The sequence below is a fragment of the Sturnus vulgaris genome, chromosome 2, assembly GCF_052056855.1.
Source record: "Sturnus vulgaris isolate bStuVul1 chromosome 2, bStuVul1.hap1, whole genome shotgun sequence".
Classification (NCBI taxonomy): Eukaryota; Metazoa; Chordata; class Aves; order Passeriformes; family Sturnidae; genus Sturnus; species Sturnus vulgaris.
In genome coordinates this window covers 46305440-46330899 of record NC_142244.1, presented here as the reverse complement: position 1 = coordinate 46330899, position 25460 = coordinate 46305440, and the positions used below count along the sequence as shown (strand labels likewise).

At 40.0% G+C, this 25460-nt stretch overlaps 1 protein-coding gene across 4 annotated transcripts in view; it reads left to right on the top strand.

The window, feature by feature from the left end:
- The first annotated feature begins 1036 nt into the window (after window positions 1-1036).
- ALKBH8 (alkB homolog 8, tRNA methyltransferase) overlaps window positions 1037-25460 on the top strand; it is a 44195-nt gene continuing 19771 nt past the window's right edge. Inside the window, exons 1-9 of one of the 4 annotated variants that reach the window (XM_088159430.1) lie at window positions 1037-1085; window positions 1798-1949; window positions 4968-5104; window positions 5936-6013; window positions 7996-8236; window positions 9247-9378; window positions 10230-10325; window positions 11688-11792; window positions 14338-14408. In XM_088159430.1, the coding sequence (XP_088015556.1) occupies window positions 5945-6013; window positions 7996-8236; window positions 9247-9378; window positions 10230-10325; window positions 11688-11792; window positions 14338-14408 (714 nt within the window). In that variant the 5' untranslated portion in view covers window positions 1037-1085; window positions 1798-1949; window positions 4968-5104; window positions 5936-5944. Of the gene's footprint in view, window positions 1086-1797; window positions 1950-4967; window positions 5105-5935; window positions 6077-7995; window positions 8237-9246; window positions 9379-10229; window positions 10326-11687; window positions 11793-14337; window positions 14409-25460 lie in introns of all 4 variants that reach the window. The other 3 variants (XM_088159428.1, XM_088159429.1, XM_088159427.1) reach the window with 3 other exon arrangements.

Below are 25460 nucleotides of genomic sequence, written 5' to 3'. Positions count from 1 at the left end.
GTGGTTGCAGGGGGCTGCTCAGCCCCTTCCCCTTGCCATACTGACTGCCCTGGATCCAGCTGGCATGGACATCCCTCTCCCCAGGACATAGCCGCGTGCTGCAGGAGAACCCTGGCCTGGTCATTGGGAAATCTTGGCACACAGAACTGGCTGCTGCCAGAGAATCAGAAAGCCAGTTAGGTTGGAAAAGACCTTCAGAGATCATCAATTCAAACTCTGACCCAACACCACCTTGTCAAATAGGCCATGGCATGAAGTGCCACATCCAGTCTTTCCCTAAACATCTCCAGGGACAGTGACTCTACGACCTCCTTGGGCAGTCTATTCCAAGGTCTAATCGCCCTTTCCATGAAGAAATGCCTCCTAATGTCCAACCTGAACCTTCTGCAACTTAAGACTATGTCCTCTTGTCCTGTCACTTGTTACCTGGGAGAAGAGGCCACTCCCCACCAGGCTACCCCCTCCTTTCAGGCAGCTCTAGAGTGATGAGGTCTCCCCTGAGCCTCCTTTTCTCCAGACCAAACACCCCCAGCTCCCTCAGCTGCTCCTCACAGCACTTGTGCTCCAGACCCTTCCCCGGCTCCGTTCCCTTCTCTGGACACGATCCAGCCCCTCCATGTCTTTCTTGCAGGGAGGGGCCCAGAACTGAACACAGGATTGGAGCTGTGGCCTCAGCAGTGCCCAGTACAGGGGGACGGTCACTGCCCTGCTCCTGCTGGCCACACCATTGCTGAGCCAGGCCAGGATGCCATTGGCCTTCTTGGCCACCTGGGCACACCCTGCATCATGTTCAGCTGCTGTTTGCCAGCACCCCCAGGTTCTTCCCAGCCACTGCCCCCAGCCTGTGGCGCTGCCTGGGCTTCCTGTGACCCAAGAGCACGACTCGGCACTTAGTCTTGTTGAATCTCAAAGCTTGGTTTCCTTGGCTTCCCCCGTAATGACGCTGCAAGCCTTTGAACTCGTTACACTCCCGCCCACAGCTGGAGTGCTCCCGCGGCTCCGCGGGCAGCGGGGCGGTGCCATGACGGCGCGGCGGGGGCGGTGCCGGTGCCGGGTGCCCGCCCCGACATGGCCGCTTCCTGCAGGTAACGCGCCCGCCGCGCCGGGGCTGCAGCGCCCGGGCCTCGCCCGACTCTGGCTGGGCACGGGGAGCTGCGAGGGCGGTGGGAGCGCAGGCGGCTTCTGCCGCTGGTTCCCGTCCCCGCCGTGACGCCCTGTGCGGCGAGCAGAGCCCGCGGCGGCCTGGCCGCGGCTCCGGCTCTATCTCTGTCGCTGTCAGGACGAGGTGGTGTAAGGGCGAGAAGGCCAAGTCAGTCCCTATGTCTGCCTCGCAGCGTTTACAGCCTCCCCCGTGTGCACTCAGGGCACAGCAGAAGGGACACTGTGGTGGTGGGGGGGTGAGGCCCTGGAACACGTTGCCCAGGGAGGTTGTGGGTGCCCCAATCCTGGCAGTGTTCAAGGCTTAGAGAAACCTGGTCTAGTAGGACGCGTCCCTGTCCATGGCACGGGTTTGGGACTGGTTGATCTTTAAGGTCTATTCAAGCGCTTAACATTCTGTGATTTAAGACGCACCCCTGTGGTTGTTCCTACTATCCTCGCTGTTTGCAGCGGGTGAGTGCCCAGAGCCCGGTGGGGTTTGCGGTGTGTCGGGAGTTTGGTGCTGGCTGTCCCTAGCAGAGGTGGGATGGGACGGGATAGCTACAGGGACGTGCTGGTGCCTTCAGGTGCGTTTGGCCAATGCTGGAGCTCTTAAATCTCACCTTCGGGCCTCCTGAATGTTTTTTTTTTTTCCCCCAGATGTCTGTGTGAATACTGTGTCCTTATAGGTTTGTTGTAGCGTGTCTGCGGCACAAAACCAAGCTAAAACTGAGTAAGAAAGAGCGCAGCTTATCTCTGATCGTGGCGCTCCCTCTGCCGACAGCCGCCGCTCAGCTCCGCCCGGCCACCAGGTATTTTCGTTTTCAGCAGCAGCTTCTACAGCAAATAAGCTTTGTGCGTTGCATTAAAGCTTTACACGAACATTTGCAGTAACTTCAGGCCAGTTTTGTGACGTGCTATAACCTTAGCTCGTATTGCAAGGGGAAACAGTTTTCAGTGTGTATTTTCAGGAGCTACTTTTAAAAAATACTTGTAAAACTAGGTGGTAACAGTAGTGAACGCAATAGTGGATTAACCCTTTTTCTTCTGTAGTCCTATTGGCCTTTCTAAAGGAGATCCTAGCAAATGAAGTTTCCTACTTCTGTACAGTTGAGTGTGATTCCTTTATTCAGAAATCAGGGTAGATATTGTTTCTGTGCTTGCCGAATTGAGCCACTGGTAGTGATGCAACAGACAAGACAGAGAGTTTAGACTCAGTTCAAAGACCAAGGGAATATTCTGCTGTCCCAGTTGTGCAGGTAGTACTGTTTAAGATGCATTCAGGAGCTGGAGGTACCAGAGTGATGCTGGCAAGCATGACACAGCACATCAGGAAGGTCTTCAGCTTCTTGAGCATCAGGTGAAAGGCTGAGTGTTGTAGGATAGATCATCTCTGCCAGTGTTACGTGCTTTTTAGACAGCTGAATCACACCTCAGCTGACCCTTGTTCAGTTGTTTAGTTCGGGGGTTATGAAAGGATAAAAAGTAGCCTTTCAGCTTCAATTTCTGTGCTAGTTTGACAAATACTGTGACATGACTCCTTTGCTTTTGCCTGGAGAATGTGGGCGTTTGTGATGACCTGACTAAAGGCCTGATTAAACTCAGAACTGCTTTCCTCAGAGGACAGATGAAGTTTTCCAGTATGTAGAGGTGTAGATGTTATGGGAGAGGCGTGACCCTTTCAGTTTGAAGTCCTGTGTTCTGCAGGCTGCGTGACAGTGATCTGATTGGTATGGGTGATATGCGTGGCCTCCATGCTTTTCCATCTGAATCCAGTTTGCTTGGCTCCAAAATACTAACCTGCCTTATATTTTTGCTCTCTTTCTGTAAACTCACCAAGTCAAAGATGTGTCGTTTTCCTGTGAAGTACTTTGGGACTGCACAGCACCCTCTGCAGAGGAACCTGCACATGTATAGGCTGTAAAGATGTGAGCCTTTGTTCACCTGTGTGTGGCAAATAAAGTGGGACAGACTGAGCCTTTTGGACCAATTGTGTAGATGGTGATGCTTAGGGATATAGGGTTTAGTGGTGGACTTGAAAGTTCTGAATTAAGAGTTTAACTCAACCTTACCCGTCTTTTTTAACCTAAATGATTTTGTGATTCTATAAAATTTTATAATTGCACAGCTTGGTCATAGTAGGCTTGCTGAAGGAGCTTGCAAATCAGCTGAATCTTGGTAAGGATAACCCATTAGATGCACTTAGGAGAATTTATTTACAAAAACTTTGTTGTTTCTTTTCATGAGACTTTTATTTTTCACCTCTCAGTCACCTTGACTTCTAATTATCTTGCACTTTTGGGTGTTGGTTTTTTAGTTTTATTTTGTGTGTGTGTGTGTCTCTCACTGTACTTTTTTTCTTTAAGCACGTTTGAGTTTTTTTTTATCATTATTTAACTAATGAAGATTAAGAAGACCATTGCTCTCTGTGTGTTTAACACTTTTTGTTGATTAAGTGAAGAATCTTATTTTGAACTGTTTTGAGCTATTTGTCTTCAGAAGGAAGAATGTTGTTTTCAAAGAATGAGCTGTGGCCAGTTTGCAAGTGTGCCATCAGGAAGGGAAAATGATTATTTTAGAAGGTACCGAGAGTTTGAGGAAGGGAAGGGGAAAAATCAGACTATAAAACAGGCAAAAAGCCCTTAATGAGCACTGTTGCTTTAAAGGGAAATGACAGACCGTTCCTAACAAATCTGTAATAAAACTCATTTTGCAGAGATCAAGATTGATTCTATAACCCATTGATCTTTTCAGCCTGTACACTTAATTTCTGAAGTCATGTGAAATAATTATTTTAGTAGTCTTCTTATTCTGCCCTGTTTCAGTTTTGTTACTTGTGAGACTTTTGTCTCATGCATTTTACCTCCATTGCATGTGAGCATGGTTGCACTTGAATTGTCTCTAAGAGATCCTAGGAAATGTCAAGAGTCTAATGGTGGTAGGATGGATTTTGGTGCTGAGTAATTTTTTTAAGTGTTTTTTTGTGGTTTTGTGGGTTTTTTTTGGTCAGGCTCAGATATAAATGTGACCTTTATTTAGTCAGATGTGTAAAAACCTGAATAATGCCAGGAAGTCAGGGTTCAAACTGTTAGGGCCTCACATGTGCCAAGTCAAACTTGATAGCAGGCACCTGAAACCATATCAGGAGAGAATTGCTGATGCCCACCAGGCCAGTAACTTGCTATGTTTGCTTGAAATTGTTGTTGCCAAGTACTTGAATTCATTTAAGGCTACTGTAAAATTGTGTTTGAGAATGGAAGAGGAATGGTAGGAGGATGAACTAGTAAGTGGAAAGGAAGGGAAAAAGACTGGGTTGTATTTGGCAGCATATTTTCCTGCTCCGTTTTGGAGGATTAGAATCTTTTATTTCCACAGAGTGCTTTTGTCACTCTGATTCTCTTTAAAGATTTTTCTTGTGCAGTGCAGTTAAAAGTTGTGCAGGTTGATGATGGTACCACTGCAGCAATCACAGAGAATACATACTTATAGCTCCTGTGCCACACTTCAATATTTTATAACTAGCATATCAGTGCTTGTTTAAAGCAAAATTTTTGCTAAGTCGTTCAACACAAAGTGGCAGCAAATACTGCTATAAGGGTTTTTTTACCTTTACCATTTTCTTATGGTACATTGTCATATTATCATGATTGTGTCTGCAGTTCAGCTATTGGGAAGCAGCTCTGCAGTCATGCAAGCCAGAAGGCATGCAAGTGGATGAATGACTGTTGGGGCAGTTGACAGAGCTAAATAATTACATATAGGAGTGATTGACCTAATTTTGTTTTGGTTTTTTCCTTAAAAGTAACTGAAACAAAACCATTTTTTGACAGGAAGAGGAGATGGAAGGATTGTTGTCAGGTTGATAATGATAAAGGAATGAAATAGCACTGACACCTGCAGTTGGATTGTCTAGCTGTACTGTTAGGAGGATTTTTGGCAAAGAAGAGAAGATACCTCTAAAATACAGGTAAAGGGTTATATTATAGGGAGAGATAAAGTCAAAGTCAAGCTGCATCAATGTCTGGGAGCTTTGTCATAATCTTACGTGAGATCTGGACTCCTCCCCTGGATTTGAAAGAAGTAGAAAAAAGAAAGGAAAAGAATGTAGGCTCAGAGAAATGTGGGAAGTTACTGTATGATCTCAATATAGTGTTAGACCAAAAGTGGCAAAAAATGAAGCAAAACCTAGAGAATGCCAGTGCCCTTTAAGTACTCACTGGTTGGTAAATGCTGTGTTGCCATGAAATTCAGTAGTTAATACAGAAATATGTATGTACACACTTTTCTGTTCCTTCTCACAACAGGAATTTGATTTGCATTAAGTTTGGGAGATGTGGTAAATGATGTGTGGAGCAATTGCTTGCTCTAGTATATCTAAGTATTATGCACATTTTTCTACACTAAAGAAAGGCAAGTTTGGCCAAATGTCACACTTGGTTGCAGTTAGGTAAAAGGAGCCAAACATTTCATCACCAACTCAGGCATTTGGAGAATAACTGAGAAGCTGAGACACTACAAATCTCATGGCAGTTCCACACAATTTTTTTCTCCTGTTCTGCTCTGGAGAGACTGTAAGAGAGAAGGAAATTAGCTGAAATTACTGTATGGAAACAGGAATGGCAGACAGGTTAAAACCCACAAATGAATGTAGTGATACTGTGAATGTGAATAAAGGAGTGAAGAGGAAGACAAAAATGGGAAAATGAAATCAAACATCACCGCCATCTTTTAAAGCTTTATGTTTGGGGGAGACCCTTTTCAAGCAGGACACTCACTATCTGTTATTTTTGCTTTTCAGAACAGCAGTATGGAAGCTAAAACCAGTGAAGATCATTTGAAAGTCCAGAAAATGAAGAAGAAGGTGTTGAGGAAGCAGGTCAGAGCTCAGCATACACTCATGAGACATGAGGGCATAAAGTGCATCTCCTATGCCACACAGGTGACTGGTAGTTGTGATTTTTATGGTAGTGTTAAAATGCTGCTTATCTGTGTTCTCTTCTCACATATCTTGTGTAAAATGCAGTTCTTAAAGATGCATTTCCCAAGATTGAGGGTTTTCTGTGCTTCTTCAATTTCAAAGCAGAACTGTAATTCATCAGTTCAGTATCTATGGAGAGACTTTGGCCTTTGGATAAGGTTTTTTTCTTTCAACCTGAAACAGTAGTTACTTGGGTTGAGGAGGAGGATGAAGCATTGGAAATGCTACTGGAGTAGATAAATTTTTCTTCTCTGTGGTTTCCCCCCCCCCCCTTCATGCTTTTAACTTTTGTACCCTTCTATCCTTCATAGTTCTCTGTCAAGTGTAATTTGTCTCATTTAAGCTTCCCATTAAAAACATGCCTATCTTGGAAAACTTTTCCATTTTTTTTTTCCTCTAAACAAATTAAGGCTGTGGTTCTGTGGGAATTGAACTGGTTGGCTGACTTTCAGCTGTTTAAATGTGGACAGCTTTTTTTCTCCTTGCAGAAAAGAGACCTAGCAGAAAGCTACTTAGGTTTTTGATTTGTAGTGTTCTGCCACAGTAGAGTTACAGCAGATCAGAGAATGACCTCACAGATAATGATACAGCAAAAAGTGATGAGAACTTGCAGACAGAAAGGGAAGTTAGAATTTCTAATTTGCCTCTCTCATTTATGAAGAAATACAAATGGTTTGAAGCACTGTAGAGCAGTATCATTTACCTTATGCTTGTTCATCCTGATCCTCCAAATTCTTCCTATTCAGATATGGAAACATCAGTTAGATCTTTATACATTTTTGTAATAAAATTTGGTTTAATTTTTGCTCAGATTTCACACCACATGGACAGATGTTAATGACTCGTCAGTCTTGTTTATATTGTAAACTCCTTAGAACAAAGACTGTCTCTTTCTAGTGTTGCTTTGAAGTGGGTTTGTAATTTGGGACTTGTTCCCCTTGAAACTCTCCCAGGTACCAAATTATCCATCTAATCTCTCCAAAGAGTAATCCTGGGGTCCAGCAAGGTCTTTGTTGGAGACAGAACATTTGAATAAGTGATATATGAAACAAAATCATAGTGCTAGTGATAAACTTATGTCAGGAATATAGAAAATACTTCCACTCTTTGTACAAGAGTCTGACTATCTCTAAATTACATCATCAGTTGCTGCATGTCCTGGGCATTGTGTAGTGGGGTCTTTGTAGATTAAGTGAAAGGAGTGGTTTGAACCTCTGCGTGTCCTTCACACACATGGTTCTCTCCATCAATAACATTCTAGAAAATAGCAGTAATTAATAATGAGGTAAACTTTGAAAAATATGATCTGTAGTGGACAGCCTGATGCAGAGCTTAGAACAGATGTTAACAGAGCCTTCACAATAGGCATAATCACAGCAGTGCTCAGTGTATAATTTTTTTTTTTTAATGATCCTCCTCTTCAGTTCTAAACCTCATTTTTTTTTTGTTGTTGTTTTTGGTTTGTTTATTTTTTTTTGTTTTAGAGCAATTAAATGCTGTCATTTGAAATAATGGAACACTTTTCCACTTCTCCCAGCTGTTTCAGAAACCTCCAAAATTGTGTGCCAGTGCCAGTGTTTGCTCGTGGTACACTTGACACACACACATGCCACTTCCAAGTGTGCATTAACTGAGGAGGTGTTTCTCATAGAGGCTGCAAGGCTTTCAGCCAGACTATGTGTTGGGCAAGCAAAGGTTGCATTAGCCTTGTATAACAAGCTCACAGAAATGTAAATACCTTGTGCAGAATACATAAAAGAGTTCTCATGGGTTTAATTTTTCTTTATAGTGCTGTTCTCTTGGTAAAATATTCATTCTAAATGAGCCAACAATAATCACTAATTCTTTTTTGTTTTGTTTTTTAATTCTTTTTTAATTAGAGCCTGGTTATTGCCAATGCTGGTCTTGGTAATGGGATGAGTAGACAGCAACTGCTCAGGATACTAGAAGAATATGGAGCAATGGAAACACTCTTAATGCCACCAAATAAACCATATTCATTTGTGAAATATAGGACAACAGAAGAAGCCAAGAAAGCCTTTAATGCCCTTAATGGGAAGGAAGTTACACTGGAAGACTGTAGCCAAAACATTGTTCTATATATTAATTTTGTGGAAAAAGGTACAGTTTTTCTGCTCTCATATATCCAGCTTCCTGCATACTGCTCCCCTTTGCTTTTACTTCCTGGGTTGTAAATACAGGTAAAAACATACTAGTGTAGGTGCAGGGAATGAAAGCTAGAATCTGAGATTTGGGATACTCTAATTTCGACTCTATTACTTGGAAGCAAAAGGGATAAAAAGATAAAAATAAGAATTTGAGTAATTTCTTGATCATTCAGTACTGCACGTAAAGGTTTTGTGATTAAGGAACCTGGAGTATCTTTGGACAGTTCATTGGGTTTCTTGTGAGACACTAGTCTTGCAATCTCTGTCTCAGCTCCAGAAAGAAAAATATACACAATGAAATTTCTGTCTTTTTTTTTTTTTTCTCCTCCCCAGTATTTTTTCTTGGCTGATTATCAGCTATTTACTACAAGAACTGTTGCTCTTTCTGTGAGCTTTCATAGTGTCTAGGAAAAAGGGTTCTTGGTGTCATTCTGTCCATTCTGCTAGCAAATAGCTTTTTTGAGCTCTTAGGATAGCAAACTGAATGTCCCAACATCATTGATGTTTTATGTTCATCTTGATATTGTTCTGTACTCCTCATTTGTACATATTTAATTACAGAGTACTCTCTATGGAAGCAATCTGCTGAAATGGTAAATCACTAAAATTCTAAAAAGTTAAAATGAAATTAAGGTAGAACCTTGAAGTGATTGAGAAATTCTGTTCGCCTTTATTTTTACAGGAAGACCACAATTTGTGATTGAATAGTGTAAAGTCTTATTTGTCTTATGCAGTAAAATTTTTAGACAGTACTTGAAAGATGCAAAGCTCAGGCCTTACCCTGTTTTGTCAAAAGGGGATCATTCATTCTCCAAATAAGACCACAATGAGAGCTCCATTGAATCAATAAATATTTATGGAGCTGTACAATATTCTCATATGAAGCAATTATATCTCCATAGGGAACACAAGTTTTATTTTCTTTAAAAAGTGGCAAAATTCTCTTTTTTCCATATACTTCAGTTTCCTTGCAAAGTGCTGTTCCTACAAGCTTGCCTCCAGGTTTAATGGTAATTGAAAAGATTATTTCTGCAGAAGAAGAAAGGAGGATGTTGGAAAGTATTGACTGGAAAGGAGATGAAGATACTCAGAATGGTGGGTAGAACTATAGGAATCCAGACATTCTGTACTTTTTGTACTTTTTCTGTACTTGTTTTTTTTCTGCAGTTTCAGGTTACAGGAAGTCTACATCTTGGTAAATGTATTGTCAGAAATAATTCTTTGTTTGTTCTTAACATTTTAGAAATTGGGTCTTATACTGCAAGTGATCATCTCTTTGGGGCAAGTAATCTGAATTGATATTGTAGAATGGATTGGCTTGAATAAAAAACCTGCATCCAGAGACAATTAAAGTCTTTTCTATGTGTCTTGTGCCAAGCACAAGACTGTAATTTGATGTCTGAAGAGCTGTGTCTTCTTTTATGTAAAAAAATTTTACTTAGTTAGGCATACATACATTCTGGATGCTTTCATGCTTTCACTTGAGCTTGTGGAGTTAAGTTCTTCAATAAATGAATTCCTGGAAATCACTTCAGAGTTCCTGTGCAAAAGGTTATCTTCACCTTAGATAATGGATAACTTGGTGATTAATGAGAATTATGGATCTTGATGTACCTGTAGGGTATTCATCAATGTAAATTCAGAGTTCAGGGCAAGAAAAAGATGCATTAAGCATGGCTCAAAAAATTGTATTCTTCTCGCATGTACAAAAACAGCATCCCTCTGACTCCAAACAGCCGTGAATGTGATGCTTGGTGAATTACAAAAGGTAATAAGCACAAGTGTGTGCATGAACAACGAGGGTCACATAAACTGTTTTAACTGCTACTTAAAGAATGTTTAGGTTTAACAGGGAGGATGGAATAGGGAAACATAGTAAATTGCCTGCAATGTTTCATGTAGTCTTATGTAGTCTAATCCTACTTTAAAGTTATGTGTTTTTACAGCCCAGAAGACTTTAAAGCATAGAAGAGTAAAGCATTTTGGATATGAGTTTCGCTATGATAACAATAATGTTGATAAAGACAAACCATTACCTGGAGGTGAGAACTTCCCTATTAAATTATGCTTATTTTGCACTAATGTTTGAACTATTATGTAGAGCCTTTAAGCTGAGTTACAGCTGTGAGAGTCTGGTTAAAGGAGAGCTTTTGCTGTATCTTATGTACACACAAAAGTGCTTTTGAATTTCGAGATTCATTACAAATTATTGTTAGCGCTTTAAACTTGTTGTCCAGTTACTTGGTGCTAGAGGTTGCTGCCCTTTGTTCAGGTCTGGTCAAATAAGGCTTTTGGGATTGTAATTGTCATTCCTTTTCAGCTTTTTGTTCCATAGAACAATTATGTGTTACAAATTGCACATTAATGTATTTGGGGGATGTGACGTATGTTGCTGTATATATTTATCTCAATCAGCTTGAAGTTTGCTGCATGCACACTGAAATAAAATTTCCTTTGCTCTGAAAGCAATTTCATAAACGTTTCAATACCTCATGTTTGGAGTTGAAAGCTGTGAGTCAGAGCAAAGCAAATGAGTCATCTTATAGACTTTAGATTTAAAAATAGTAAAATAGGAGAGTTAAATTCCTCTAAAACTTGAAGGTGTTTAAGGTGATGCATGTGTGTTGGGGTGGATGCAGCATACAACAAAAGGATTCTGGTTATATTAGGATTCTAACTGTGAAGTTATATTATTGTAAGAGGATTGATATGTGGATTGTTTTCTAGTCTCACAGACTATTTTATGTGTGAGAAAAGCATGAACGCTTCTGGGGAGAAAACATGAATAAAAATCAGTAGATTCATGGAAAGGATAGTAGTAACATATTTGTTGGTGTTACTTACCTTCAGCAGAATTTTTCAATCAAGTCCTCAGGTCAAAAAGCAAACCAAAGCTTTAGTGGAGGACTATACCTTCCATTCTTGTTTCAAGGCCAACTTAACTTCAGCAGATTTTTGGTGATATTTAATCTTAATTCAGTAACAGATTGCCAGGGAATAAATTTTTTAGAGGGCTCTCTGCACAACTGACACTCTGCATAATAATTTTGCTTCTTGACTGCAGCTTTTTTATTGTAATTGGTGAAAACTTTGCCTCTGATTTGATGTGGTTTTATTTATATATAGAGATACTAGAGTTTGCATTTGTAAGGAGTAATATACTTCTGAAAGTAGAGGCCTTGTAAGAGTGGCTTTTCTAATTTTGAAATCTTAAAACTATATTGGACTTGAAGATTAGGCCCCCAATTCTGATGTGTGTATTACACAGATGGAGCAACAGATGGAGAGTAATCATCATTATAGATGGACTTGCATGTATATGAAGCTACTTCTATGTATTATTTTAGTTATATTTATTGTGAAAAACTGTCCAGTTTTGTTTACAGTTCTATTTCTATAACTAGGTCTTCCTGAAATTTGCAACACATTCTTGGAGAAGTGCTTAAAGCAGGGATATATCAAACATAAACCTGATCAACTGACTGTAAATCAGTATGAACCAGGACAAGGTAAGTTTATTTGTCCCTCCCAAATTTTGAGCTCTTTATTTTATATAGTGGTTTGACCCTGGTAGGTAACTAAGCACCATGCAGTTGCTTGCTCACTCCCCTCACTGAGATAGAGGAGAGAATGGGAAGATCTAAGTGAGAATTCTCATGGGTTGAGATCAAGACAGTTTAGTAAGTTAAAAAAAAAAAAAAGCAAACAGAACAAAGGAAGACAAGTGATGCAAAAAAAAAAAAAAAAAAAAAAAAAGCTGGCTTGCTGGCAGGGAAACATGAGAAAAAGACCTTGATGCTGTGTAAGTACTGCTTAGAAAGAGGTAAGACATCCATGTATTACCTACACTGTTTGCATCACAAATTCAAAGCATAGCACCGTGCAGGCAACTGTGGAGCAAATGAGCTACATCCCAGCCAAACCAGTACAACTGCAATAAAAAGTATGAGAGTGTAGCATCTAACTGTGGAATGGTGTAGGGACAGGATTTAAGCACCTGCATAATGTATTTCCTCTGTGACCAGAGATGCTTTGAATCAAAACTGAAGTCTTCATTCTGATTTCTGCACATGGGAACTTAGTTTCATGGAGAATAATGGTGTTTGAGTTCAAGGCCATGATTTGAAAGCTAACTATAAGAAGTATAGGAACAAATAGTCATGTTTGGTCTTCTAGTTAAGTGCATTTTTTTAATCCAAACTTGTATTACTTCCTGTAATGTGCATACAGGCTTCAGGAAATGGCTCCTGCTGTTAGAACATACGATATAATGTTATTATGCATTATGATGTAATGTTAGTGCATGTGATATATGGAGTCTTAAGTATGGCACAAGCAGTGTTCCCTTATCTTAGAAATAAGGAATTACTATATTTCTGTAGTTTTTCCCAGACTGGAGGCTTCTGAAGAAAAATAAGCTTCTAATCACACTTCTAGAGAATAAATCATAGGCTGTACCTTTTGCTAAGCTTAGTCATCATCAAGGTTAAGTATATGGCTTGCTTTCCAGGGTGAGTTTCTTATTTGTCCTTAGGAAGAAAGAACAATGGCTTTACTCTCAGAATTAATGTCTGACAGCTATTACAGTGTCTGCTGAAAAGGGTCTGAAAAGCTGATCCTATTTGTTTGTGTATCTGACAATCTGTTAAATTGATAGTTTTGTACTTCTGACTGGGACATCTGAGGAGATCAGAGTCGTAGATTTCTCTGAAGAATGGAAGCAGGTTTTTTTGAAAAATCAAACAAAAACCCAAGCCCAAAGCTTTCTTAAGTGAAAATCATTAGGACATGAATGAGCACAGTCAGATGAATACTATCTCCATCTTGTTTCTGAGCCATTTTTTCACTGGAAATTATATTTGAAATTTTAGAAAGTGAGTTGTGGCTATGGGTATCTAAGGTGGAGGGACCACACATAAGATACATTAAACAAGGTGGGTAGGTCAGTGTGGTTTTGGTTGAATTATTTGTGACAGTGTGGAGAGCTGTCAATGTTCTCCTGCTGCACAGTGAATTGCACAGACTTCAGTGTCCCTCTTACAGCAGAGCTTTAGGGCTTTGTACCGAGGCAAAGTTATGAGCCGTAGCAAACAGCTATCTGTCCTTGGTTTTAAAGTCTCACTGATTTTCTGTCAGATTAAATGTTGGTCTCATAAAACACTGGTATTGTTTTCACTGAAACTAATGGAATTCAGAATATTAACATCTGGATGTAAAATATGCTGTATAATAAGGGTGCTTTTTAGAGCTGCCTGACACTTCTGAAAAAAATTGTTTTCAACTCAGGTATTCTCTACAGAGCCCAAAATGAACTTGGGTAGAATTTTTAATAAACAAGTAAAACTGTTTCAGTTTGGATGCTGTAGGAATGCCTCTGCCTCAGCCTGCAGTGGATCAGAGGAAGGTGCAGCTGCAGTTCTCCCAAGCTGTCTGCTGTTCTCCCTTGCTCCACTGCTGACTGCTGTTCCCCACCATGTGGTGAGATCTTGCTGTGGCATGCACGCTGCTGTTCCAGCACTTGGCATTAAAATGTGTGACACAAGCTGCAGGGATTGGCAGTTTCTTTCCAATTAGCAGATATGAAAGAGAAATCTAAACAAACCCTAAAAAATGACTGTCCTTTTGGCAATTCTCGGCTATGTGTGTGTACTCATACGTGCACTGGCAGATGTATTACCCAGGAGTTAGCCTAGCAGTGATACATGTTTGCCTAGGAAGTGCAAAACAGAGGCAGGACTTGATCCTAACAGTGTCTGCCTCTGAAGTAGTAGGCCCTAATGCTGAAGCTGAAACCCTTAATGCAGTCATTTTCTTAGGAAATAGAAGGATTTGAGATTACTCCTTTGTGAAGGGAGTGAGGAAGAAATAGATGATTGTGGATGAACTGAAGCCCAAAATCACCATAGGTGCCATAAGTGCTCTCCTTGTAGGCAGTCTAGCCCTTAGCACCAACAAAGTGCTTGAGCGGCTCTCTGCAGCAAGGGGAGCATTTGAAGTCATTGTTATTATTATTATATTGACTTTTTTGGGTTTTTTTTGGTTTTTTTTTAACAGGAATTCCCCCTCATACTGATACACATTCTGCTTTTGAAGATGAAATAATCTCTCTCAGTTTGGGAGCTGAGGTAAACTTAATGTTTGCATGTGGCCTGTTGCTTTACAGAGAAGTTCCATTTTTATTATGTTAATTTGTTAATTTAATTTTCCATGGTGTCTGTCCACATTCATCTGAACTTAATATCAAGTATGAAAGGTGGTGTGATATGCTAATTAAATAAATAACTGCAATGCAATGTCACTAGAAGATTTGCCAGTGATATAAATGATTTTTAAATCTTGGCATCCAGGTCTCCATTGACCTTCCTTCATCTTTATTTCATGCTTTAATTTCACATATTCTACCTCAGTACTGCAGTCCTGGGCTTTCTTATCCTTTCCATTTCAATGAAAAAGCTGACTCTGGCACTGATACTCTCTTACTTCCCTGATGTAACACCATAAGCAGTGCATTTCTAGGTTATTGTTTTACAGCATACCTTGTGATGGTCTCAAAGATGACCAAAAGCAGAGTGACTTTAATCACGTGAAAAATACAAACCTTTCTGCCAAGTGGACTGCCTGGAGGATTTTGAAGCTGTGAAAGGTTGAAATGTATACATTTCAATCAGGGACACAGCCAGACTTGGACAATTTCTAGCTATTTCAGGTGTAGGCATTGGATTACAGCCTGTTAGGTATCTCACAAATTTCAATGCCTTTTCCTAATGGGCCATAAATACACTTTTCAGGTGCAGGCAATCAAAGCACAGATGTAGTAAAACAAGCCAGTGGCCCATGAAATGCTGTATTATTTATGGTTTTTCTTTCAAGTACTTTTACAGCTTTTTATGATTTCTTTGTGGTTTTGTGTGTATTTTTTCCTACCTGAATACATTAGGCTGCAATGTGGTGGAAAACATACATAAAGCCGTATGTCTTGTCCTTTCTTTTTTCTCTTCCACAGTTAATGCACACATTTACATAAAAAAGTGCCATAAAAAAGTAACCTTACAACCCAGCTGGTTCTGTATTCTATTTTAGAAATTGGCAGACACTTCAAAGGAAAAAAAGGGAGCAGAATGCCTCATTATACTGAGTAATGGAAAGAGCATTTCTTTCAATTGCTTATATGCTTGTCCCTCCAGGATCTGAGTTAGGCAGATTGTGATAATTAATAACTACAATAAATGCTTTGGCTTATGAAAAAGAAGTCTGGCAGAGCAGAGGACTAAACACATACACCCTCCTAGCCTGGTGACTTAGTTATCATCACAGATTCTCAAACTTCTTATATCATCTTCACAGGCCCACAGAACTGTTTAGGTTGGAGGGAATCTCATAAGGTCATGCAGCCTAAGCTCCTGCTTAAGTAGGGTCAGGAAAAGTAAGTTGTCCAAGACTGTTCTGGTTGTGTTTTGAACAGTTATGTAGATGGAGACTCCAAAACCTCTGTAGGCAATCTTTTGCAGTATTCGACATCTGTCACAGTTTCAAACTGTTTCTTTGTGTTCTGATGGAATGGCATGGCGTTTAAATTGTGCCCATTGTTTCTTGTCCTGTTGACGAACACTGTTAGGAAGAATATGGCTCCTTCTTCATTCCTTCCCTTCAGTTATTTATGCACATAAATAAGAGCCATCTTACCTGACCCTGAGCCATCCCTTGTCTAGGCTGATCAGTCTCAACTCTCTCAGCATCCCCTTATGTGAAGATACTCCTTAATAATCTTTATGGCCCTGTCCTGGACTTGCTCCAGGAAGTCCATGGCATTCTTCTTCAGTGGGAAGCCCAGTCCAGTCCCAGTACTGGACAGAGTACAAGGGATACCCCATCACCAGTGCTGACAAGTGAGGAAGGATCACCTCCCTTTACCAGCTGAGTGCTCGTCCTATTGTAACCCAGGACACTGTTAGCCTTTTTTTCTCCAAGAGTACATTTGTGGCTCTTGTTTAATTTCTTGTCACCAGGACCTCAAGGTAATTTCTGGCAAAGCTGTTTTCTGGCTCATCAGCTGCCAGTGTGTAGAGGTACATGGGGTTATTACATTATTCCTGACCAGGTGCAGGACTTTCTGTTTGTAGAACTTCATGAGATTTCTGTTGGCAGCAGTTATCCAGCCCGTTCAGATCCTTCTGAATGGTGGCACAACCATCTGGTACCAGCCACTTCTCCTAGTTTTATTTTGTCTGCAGATGTGCTGAATGTGTGCTCTGCCCCATCATCCAGGTCACTAATGAAGTTGTTAAGGGCAGCCCACTAATGAAGTGTCTCCAACTGCACTTTGTGCCACTGCCATCTTCAGTGGTACCTTGCAACCTAACTCACATTACTGAGGATCCGTCTTTTCCTCAGTGGGGAATGAGTTTATCCAGTAACAAAGCACTCTGTACTGTTTGTTAGAGGAATCATTGTAAGTTTAATTTGTTTCTGCAAGTCTGATTTATGTTGAAAAAGGAATAGTTATTGGCATGTATGTTCATTTTAAATATAAACAAATAATTTTGAGAAGTAAAGGCATGATTTTTTGCAACACTGCATTTGTCTTGCATCAGATAATCTACAGTGATCCAGGTTCTTACATCTGTGTGAAATGAGGTGGAAATGTAGGTGTGAGATCCTTTTCCCTATTTCAGTCACATGAAACAGCTTTATCAAGAGGTACAGAGTGGCCAAGTAGTTGCCCTGGTTGGTGCAATCCATTGTGTTTTGAGTTTACAAGATGGATTAAACTTGTTTTGAAGGAGGACAATCTCATTATTGCTTTGCACTTCTGCCTTGCTTATAAAAACTACTGAATAGTTAGAGAGCAAAGAAGTGAGAGGTGATTTGTCTTGTCCTATAATACTTCAGGAAAAGTGGGGGTCTCAGGCTAATTATTTCTGTTTGTAACCCATTTTTGTCATCTCCTGGGAAACTGCAGAATGAAATGAGACTTCTAGAATGACCTGTGGGCTGGTAATTGCATTTTATAAATCACCACATTCACCCTGTCTTTATAAGAGCTGATACGCTGAAAATACTAATGCATATCAATTTCAATGCTCTGTTATTGAATGCAACTTCCTTTTATTCAGATATTGTCATACCAGGAAAGAAAAGGCAATGTGGTAAATTTAGGTGAGCAATATTTTATTAAACTTAATGGCAAATCATGTTCTGTATCCATGAATTTGAACAAAGTACTGCAAAACAGGGATCAGTCCTTTCTGTTGAGAATTTTGGTTTTATTTCAGTTAGGTGTTATTTTCAGTGCCTCCATTTGGTGTCCCTAAAGATAAGCACTTTTACAGTATTTCATCTTAGAAGCCTGGCCAAGTCTGCAGCTGTCTCAAAAGAATCCTAATTTTAAAGCCTGTGTCAAATTTCTCTTTGCAGGTTTACAGCAGGAGCTTGATCAATATTGAGATTTCTGTTTTTCCACTTTTCCTAATTTGCCATTTTATCTGCTGCTGTGTAAGCCTTGATTCATTAAAACTTTAGAAATACAGAGGTACCATTTCTATTATAAGCTAAGTAGTGCTATGAATGTATCCAACCCATAGAATTTTCCCTTCCTGGCTGCAGATCTTACTCCCAGTCTAAAGTTACCAACACCTTGTAGTCTCTCCTTGTCAGCTCTGCCCTGCTGTGTCTGAGCCTGCCATGGAACACCCACTGCCCCCTGCCAGAGAGCAAAGCAGAGTCACAGTTTGCTCAAAGGGGGTGTAATGTTGGCACAATACTCTGATTTATGTTGCTGTGTCCCATTTTCCTAAGATGGAGCCCCAGGCTTGTCATTCTCTTCTTCTTAGCTCTACTTTTCCCTGCCTTACTCTGCTTCCTATGCCTTGGGCTGACAAAAGGCTGGTACAAACATTGAGAACTGCTGTGATGCTCCATCTAGGCCCTGACCTAGTGTCTGAGGAAGGAAAGCTTTAGGGATGTCAGCCAAATTTGTGGCTCAGAGTTAAAGAGGAGGGGACATGTATTGATCATCCTTGACCTCTGCCTAGCTTCTGTTCATCTGAACACATTCATCATCTCTTTGCCTGTGGATCTTAAAGTGCTTTGATCTATAAAGAAAACCTGTGACTCTCTTAAGCCTTGAAAGCAGAGCAATGTTTCAAAGAAAAGCTTCACCAGACCTTTTGAACAACCTTTGAGTATGGTCATTCTGGAACTGACAGAATGAGATATGCTGCTTCTACTCATCTCTCAGTCTGATAATTGACCTTTTTTCTGGCACTTTTGCTTCTTATCTCTTGATCTATTTCCAATCTGTCTTGGTTAACAAACAGAAACCTGTAGCTGGTATAGTAGCAGCTGTTTCTGTAATAGGTGAGAGATTTTATGAGAAGCCTTTAGAAAGTCTAGACTGTACGCAGCTTTTGACAGTTAGCAGCTGTTTTGTGTCTTGCATGAGCTTTAATAAGATAGGCAGTTACTGGATATTGCTGTGCGGCCCAGCTCTTTTTATGCTTATCTTGGTTAGTTGCTAATTCAGTTTAATTTGCTATTTACATATATATTGGTTTATTTTTCTTGCAAGGGAAGGCAGAAAGCATCTTACCCATTTAAAGAATTACTATGGTAGTGGCTATACCCAAGCTTTTTTCCCTGTCTGTGCTGGCAGAATGATGGTAGTGGGTGAAATAGTAGTAATAGTCATCACTTTTTAAAAAGAGATTGTATTGGCAGATTCAAATTGTCTCTGAACCCAAATGGAAGATACTAATTTTAATCACTACAACCTAATGCTGAGTTGAACCTAATGCTGAATCTGAATCCCTCAGATGAGGTGGGATTCCTAAAGCTCAGTAATATGCTTTTCCTATCTGTAAGACAGGTGCAACTCAAGACACATGTCTTACAGTCATGGATTTTATTGGTTCTTGAAGAATAGCAACTTGCAGTGGTTTTAGCTGGAAATCCAAATGGACTTTGTATATGTATGCCAAGTTTAGTTGGTTTGTTCCATTGAAAGTGATATTTAAGTTTTGAAAACTAATGAGGAGCTTCTCCATGTGAAAGGTGTGCTGAGCACTGCAAGTTAAATGCATAAGGCTTCATAAATCTGTCTCTCCTGTTTGAATTTTCTCTTTAGAGATGTCGTGTGTGTTTCTTTCTGTCCATGTCATACCATGATGGACTGTCACTGGATGAGATACAAGAGCCACCGAAATCAAGGGAGAACTTCCTTTTGATGTAATTGAACATTGAAATATGCCCTCTGAGATAAGCAACAAAGCCTGAGCCCCTTCATGGAAATACTTGTAGCAGTCTAACTGCCTCTTTTGGGAAAGGTGAAACATTGAGTTTTTATTTCTATGCTGGTTGTCTCTTCTCCATTTGTATACAGGATTCTGTTCACAGATACCAACACGTCCTGCTGATGTTTCCACCTGATGAGTTATTTTAACCTTTGGAAGGATCCTGAAAGCCCAGCTTTCATGTAAATTTTCATGTTCGGAGGGAGCCTGTCCTGCAGCAAAAAAACCCCTCCTTGGTTGATAGCCTAACTCCTGTTTAGCCAAGGGTAACAAGAGCAAGGCACCCACTCTGCAATAATGCAGACAAGCATTTGTTTCCCAAGCACGGTAGAATCTGCTAATCAATTTCAATTTGTGTTGAGATGGTACAAGAAGAGCATTTGGTCAGAACTGACCCCAGAACAATGATTTGATAGCATTATTTCTCTAGGAGCTTTGTCTGATATCTTCTCAGCTACTTGGGAAGAACAAAATCAAAGCTAAGCTGTGACAGAGCCATATTTCAAAGTTTTGTATGTAAAAATATGCTCTTTTTGCTCCCCTTTCATGTTGGTAAGACATTACAGTTTTCAGCTGCCTTTTTGTCTGAGGCTGGGCATTTACTACCAGTGGGCCAGTACCAAGTAAATAGCTCTGCAAAAGTTGGTTTGCTGTATCCCTTCTGTTGGATTTATACCAGCTCGCCTTCCTCTCCACAGAAGGTAGAAATTTATCATCCCCTATGCTTTTCCATAAAGCTGTTCCCTACTATGCAAAGCCTAGTAGCTCCTACTTCAGTGCTGAGGAAGGAAGGCACCCTGTGGCTTGACTGCTGTGGGATCTCTGAGCTGCAGAATGTACTGTGACTTGCTTAGCTATTTCTCCTGGGTCTGCTAGAGTGGGAAGTTGCCTTAATCCATTCTCTGTAGTGGCTTTGTTTCCTGTTCACGATCCTTTATTTTGGCTCCTCCTGGTTCTTACCAGTTTGCTTTCTTCACAGTCAGTTAGTTGTTCTTTTTAGCATCCTGTGTTTCATTTGAGCTGTTTAGTGTTGAGAAAGGGTTGTGGGAAGAATGTTTTCTTTGTTTCCTGAAGTCCTCTGGGCAGTGTATCCAGAGTGAATGTGGAAAGAGAGATAAAAGAAATTGCAATTAGGAAGAATTTGAAAATGAAATCCACTCAATATCACAGAGAAAAATACATAGAGATGCTATAAAAATGTCATATGGTTCCAGTTATTTTGTGTGATTGTGAGAAAACTCCTGCTGTGTTTGAAATACTTTCTAAAATGTTTGCAGTCTGCAGAAGAGGTTACGATTTTCTGATTGGGGTCATAACTGCTAAATAATGAAGGAAAAAATCCTCTTAATTCCTTTACCAACTTGATTCTGTTTTAACAGAACCTGTTGTCTCCAGGCTATTTGCTGTTTCTGTAGTGTGCTTATTTTGTATGCTGAGGCAGCACCATTTCATTTTCAATTCTCAGACGTCTGGCTGTTAAGGCGCTACCGTGACACACAAATACAGATACTGAATTTTTCAGTGGAAGCAAATGTACTCTCTAGAAAGTGTCTCGCTATTCCATAGCTATTGCTACATATTTCTAATTGGTTTTCATGTGGTAGGAAAAATGCAGATAGGTAACAATCTTGGAAAAAACATTATATTATTGTATACAGTACCACTCATTTTAAATTAAAACATTTTTTTTTCTCTTTTGCACTTCATGCCTCCCATGTATCCTTCACTATGATACATGAACCATTCTTTTGTGATGGTGAGATGAATTAACTATTTAAATAAGAAATCGCTATTTATTCTAGGAAAAAAAATACAGTTATTGTAATAAAAGAAGCATCAGATAGGAGACCATCAAAAGCAGTGTCGTTAGCAGGTTGAGGGAGGGAGTTCTCTCCCTCTACTTTGCTTTCATGAGATCCCTGTTGGAGTGCTTCATCCAGCTCTGAGGTTGCCAACCTAAGCAGGACATGGACCTTTTGGAGATAGTCTAGAGGAGGATTATGAAATTGATAAGGGAGCTGGAGCTTCTGCTGTGAAGATAGGGTGAGAAATTGGGATTGTTCAACCTAAAGAAGAGATGACTGGAGAGTTTTCTGGTATTTAAATGGGTCTACAGAAAAGTTGGACAGGGATTCCTTATCAGGGGTGTAGTGACAAGATGTGGAGTGATGGTTTGATAATGAAAGAGGGTAGATTTAGATTAGATATTAGGAAGAAATTCTTTACCGTGAGGCTGGTGAGACACTGGAAGTTGTGAATGCCCCATTGGAAGGGTGGAACCCATGAAAGGGTTCATGGCCACACTGGATGGTGCTCTGAGCTGGTGTAGTGGAATGTGTCCCTGCCCCTGGCAGGGGATTTAGAACTAGATGCTCTTGAAGGTCACTTCCAAACCACACCATTCTATGATTCTATGAAAACTAACAGAGCATTTGAATTTGCATTTCAATTGGTATTTTTACAGCTGAAATTGTTTTTGAGTCAGGTTTTGAATTGTCATTCTTGAAATATAGTTCAATTTTTTAAATAGAAACCTTTGTGTTGTTTTTTAGTAGTTACTAATTTCTTAATTTTTTTAAAAGAATTTTTTATTTTGTCAAGTGGTTCATCAGTGGAAGTTACTTAAATTCCACATGTTATTTTCAGAAGGTCAGTACTTGCTGCATGAAATGGAATCCTGGTGTGTGCTACCAATTGACAGCAAACAAGCTGAACTGGAGCATTAAAAGGTTGTTATCTTTAGCTGTTGCATTTCAACTGTACTTCAGTTTTGGAATTCAATAAGGAAAGCTAATTTCATTAGCTGTTGATGTCATCTCTATTGTCATGAGAGCCTATTTTATGACTGTGGCGAATTTCATGTAGAAATGCCTAGTCAGTCAATAATAATAATCACAAGTAGCCTATAAGCAAAGAAACAAGTTTAACTTGTTAAGTTCCTGCTGTGGTGTATTGTTTCTCTCATCTTTGGACTGGACTTTGTAATAGCAGTAAGTGTAGTGCATAGGGTTTGAAGTCTGTATTTGTACTATCTTTACAAACCTGAGTATTTTGCACGCCATAGTGTTCTGTTTCTGTTTTTCTTACTAGCTATGTTTTGAGAAGGATTTTTCCACAGAGCTCTCATTGCAGTAGAGTTGAACAAAAGTTGCTGAGGAACTGGCAATTTTGAGCAGTTGAAATGTGCTGGAGTTGTCAGACCTGTGGTGTTGATACACTTGGCAGAAAGATTCTGTCAGTGGGAGAGTTGTGCCCCTAGCAGAGAAGCAGATAGGCAGGCAGCCTGTTGGTGCTGCCCAGGGCCAGTGCAGGGAAAACCCTGGTCTGTTTGCTGGGGTGGCAGAGGAATGGTTGGAGGAAACCAAGGTTGATGGTGCAGCAGAAAGCAGAAAACTGGACACTTCACACCTCCTTGGGAGGTGTTCTTGTTCCTTTTGCCCTTCCTGTTTCTGCCTGCATCTCTGCTATGTGTATTCACACGGTTGTAAAGTCAGGGCCAGATGTTGAGGCCCTGGTTAGAGCCTTTTTGTGTAACTTCTGGCTGCATTATGAGAAGACAGTCATCGTGCTAATGAAGCAGATGGAGGGAATGACAGAAGAAAGAGATTACGTTGTTTATGATGAGAATCAGCAGTGTTGGAATACTGCCTATCCAAGTTTCAGAATGTGTTTTTCCTTTATGGTTGTTTTCCCTGCTTTAAAATAACTTGTATATATACGTCAGATGTGTGGGACCTCTGTGGGATGAAACATAGCAATTGGGTAATTGATAAAACAGTTTTCTTTGAATGATTTTGAAGAAGTATCTTTGTGTCATGCAGTGTTTTGAATTATATTTTATGGCCACAGGAGACATCATTAACTAAGAAGATGGCTTTCATTGACTTTCATTAATTGTTTGGGGTTTTTTTGGTTTTTTTTGGTTTTCTTTTTTTGGGAGGTGGAGGGTTTATATGCTTTTGACTGCTAAGGAATGAGGTTTCTTAATGTATGTAAGCAATTTCTTTAAATTCATGCCAAGATCTTGTTCCTCAGTAGATTTCCCTCTTACAGTGAAGATGTAGAGGATTAAGAAACAGGCCATATGGTAGTTTCTATGGCAATGGATTAAAAACCATGTCTTGTCAGCCCTTATGAGATATGATGCAAGAATTAGTTTGGGAAGGCACAGTTTGCATGTCTTGTGTCCTGGAAGTTCTCTTTTATTGTAATGATCTCTGGGACAGCTCTTAGATGCAGGTATGAGAAGGACTAGCTGACCTTTGTTTCAAACAATGAGTGCATAAATTCATCATTTCATCCATTTGAATTACAGGTATTCAGCACCACACTGTTTCCATACTACTTTCTCAGTAGTAGGGGCCAGGATTTTAGTGATGATAATAGTTCAGGAAAAGGTTTAAATTAAAGCAGAACTGTTTTAAACATCGTGTTTTAACATGAGTTAAATCATCTGCTGAATCCATACTTGGATGCCTTATTTAATAACTTCTTGTCAATGGTATTTAGCTCAGGATTAAGACACTGAAATGTTAGTGTTTACAAGTAGGTGTGTACCTCTGTATTGCATGCCTGAGCTCCTCTGCAGTCAATGGGGATTGAGTCAGTCCAGCCTATGGGATAATTCAACTTATGCTGAGTTAGGCATCTATTGTTTAATTTCATAGTTTTCAGTTTCCTAATGGGTTGTTTTAAAATCTAAGGCCAAATGTAGATCTTCAGCTTGAACTGATTTGCCTGTTTCCACCACAGACTTAGTTAGCTTGAATTCCTGTACTGCAGCACTGCAAGCAGAAAACTGAGACCTGCAGAGGAGAATAAGGTTTAATGAAAAATCCCAGTGTTTGTAGAGAGTGAGGTAAGATGGTTTTTCATAATGTAGGATAATGAACATACAGCATACTTTACCTATGCCTTGAAATACACTGAACCTGCAAGCACTTGGACTGTTTTACAACAACTAGTGGGTCTGTGCTGTACTAGTACTTGGTATGAGTCTACATTTTGAATGTAAATACTTCAGGTCCTCTTTCCTGCAAATTACACTTTCCTGTTCTATTCCATGTTTGGCAATATTACTCAGCCAAAGCCTGTTCTTTGCTGTATCAATTATTGTTTATATTGCTTGGAGGCTTTATTCACTGTTCCTCACATTGCTTCTGCTATAGAAAACTTGCAATTAAAGCCTGGAATGGTTGATGACAGGATGATAAATGTACAGGTAGTGTGAAATGGACATAAAATTACAGTTGAAGGGAGTCCTGCTTATGTGTATTTGCAGCTGCAGTAATGTGAGAATTGTGTGTATTTCCACAAATAATGGTAAACAATCAATGGTTTAGAAAGGTGAGATGTGCATTTTGAATGCTGAAGTGTTTCCCTTTCTACTTAGATATTGAAAATCTCTTGAGAACTTTTCTAAATGTGTGGAAGAATTACAGATACACCACAGATATGCCACAGCATCACATAGACCATGTGCTGCCACATTTAGGATCCTCTAAATATCATATTTGCATATAAATTTGTGCTTATTACAGAACAGCTATGTCTGTGTTGTAAGGACTTGTTCAGTGTTTCTTGGTGGACATTTGGTACAGTATTAGACATGTAAATAAGGATTATTTGCTTTCAGCACATAGAGTAATACATTAAGTGCAAGTCTGAGGAGATGTAATTGAGGACACAAAACTGCTTTCTTATATCTGAGCTTCACATCTTAACAGACTGAGCCCTCTGGAGGCCATCAGGGTCAGGATGTGTAGGAGTCCTCTAGTGCTCTTCTATTGAACAGTACTCCATTAGAAGGGAAGTGGTGCAAAACCTTCGAGATTTCCTTTCCTTTGGAAAGGAAGATGAATGATTTGGTGCATTTCAGGCACATTCTGC